We start from the raw sequence: 1,159 nt of genomic DNA on the forward strand, positions 1-1,159 counted from the left end.
AAGCCCCATACCTGGCTGTGGGGTGCTCCGGGGGGTTGCTCTTATCCTGAAGAGGATAAGAAGAAGCAGTACTAGGGGGCAGAGGGGGAGCACCGGGCTTCAGGAAGGGTTTTGGGGGAGCGGGGATTGAGTAGGTGTAACTCTTGATCTTTCCCCCCATCCCTCCTCACTGGTCCCTGACCCCATTTGTCTGTGTTGGCCTGGAAGAGCAGGAGTGGGGGCCAAGTGTGCTTGCGTCTCCTTCTCCCTCTTCTGCCCCGGGTGTGTTCATTTCGCTTTCAGTCTCCCTCTCTGATCGCCCCTGGTTCTCCCTTTCTGCCTCCCTGCCCCTCCATAGGGCTTGAAGGAGGAGGGAGAGGAGGAGGGCCTTCTCCTCGGGCAGTTCACCTACAACCATGATGGCGACCCCATCCAAACGTTTTACTTGGAGGTAAGTGCGTGCTTTGCCCTCGTAGCACCCGACCTCAAGAAGAAAACGGGGCCCCTGGGGTCTCTGAGCCCTTGAGAGCTCTCAGGTTTTTGGAAACCCTCTCGGAGGCTCAGGTTTTTCTTTCCACCTCTCCCCAAGGGTGACACCGTGGGCACGTACCAGCTGGTGGAGCTGCGGGTGCTGAGCAATTGGGGCCACCCTGAATACACCTGCATCTACCGCTTCCGCGTGCACGGGGAGCCGGCGCACTGACCCCCGGCTCCCGCATGGGACGAGGAAGCTGCTGGGCCGACAGCAGGAGGGGATTCGCTTTGCATGTAGAAATCCTGGGATGCGTCAGCTGCCGCCCCGGGAAGCTGCTCCCCTCCGGGGAGGAGAAGAGCTGGTGTTTAAGGGCTGAGGCTTTCGCTCTTCCAAGGACTGGGGTGGCGAGGGAGGAGCATCCCACGTGGGTCCTAGCGCAGCCTGGCTTGTTTCCAGTGCGTATCGGACATTTTAACTTTTTAAGCTAATTTTTTATCGGGTCTGCGCAGCCCCCTCTCCCCATTGCCCTGCGTCTCTCTGAGGGCTCGCCTAGCGTTGCCGGGGCTTGGGAAAGGGGTATGTAATTTTGCGATGTGCTTCACGCGGGCTTGGGCGTGATACGGTGTACGGGACCGCAGTGACCGGCTCAGTGCCGCCGGAGTAGGTAGGAGCCACCGGTCACAGCCACAGGGGCTCTCCCCTCCA

General features: G+C 60.2%; 1 protein-coding gene across 1 annotated transcript in view; it reads left to right on the plus strand.

The window, feature by feature from the left end:
* The window catches only part of LOC104618840 (SUN domain-containing protein 2-like), a 3,885-nt gene extending 3,203 nt beyond the window's left edge, over positions 1-682 (plus strand). Inside the window, exons 8-9 of the mRNA XM_010284543.1 lie at positions 338-430; positions 569-682. Of these exons, the coding sequence (XP_010282845.1) occupies positions 338-430; positions 569-682 (207 nt within the window). The remainder of the gene's footprint in view (positions 1-337; positions 431-568) is intronic.
* The last annotated feature ends 477 nt before the right edge of the window (positions 683-1,159 follow it).

Source organism: Phaethon lepturus, unplaced genomic scaffold (assembly GCF_000687285.1).
Source record: "Phaethon lepturus isolate BGI_N335 unplaced genomic scaffold, ASM68728v1 scaffold18033, whole genome shotgun sequence".
In the NCBI taxonomy this organism is placed as follows: Eukaryota; Metazoa; Chordata; class Aves; order Phaethontiformes; family Phaethontidae; genus Phaethon; species Phaethon lepturus.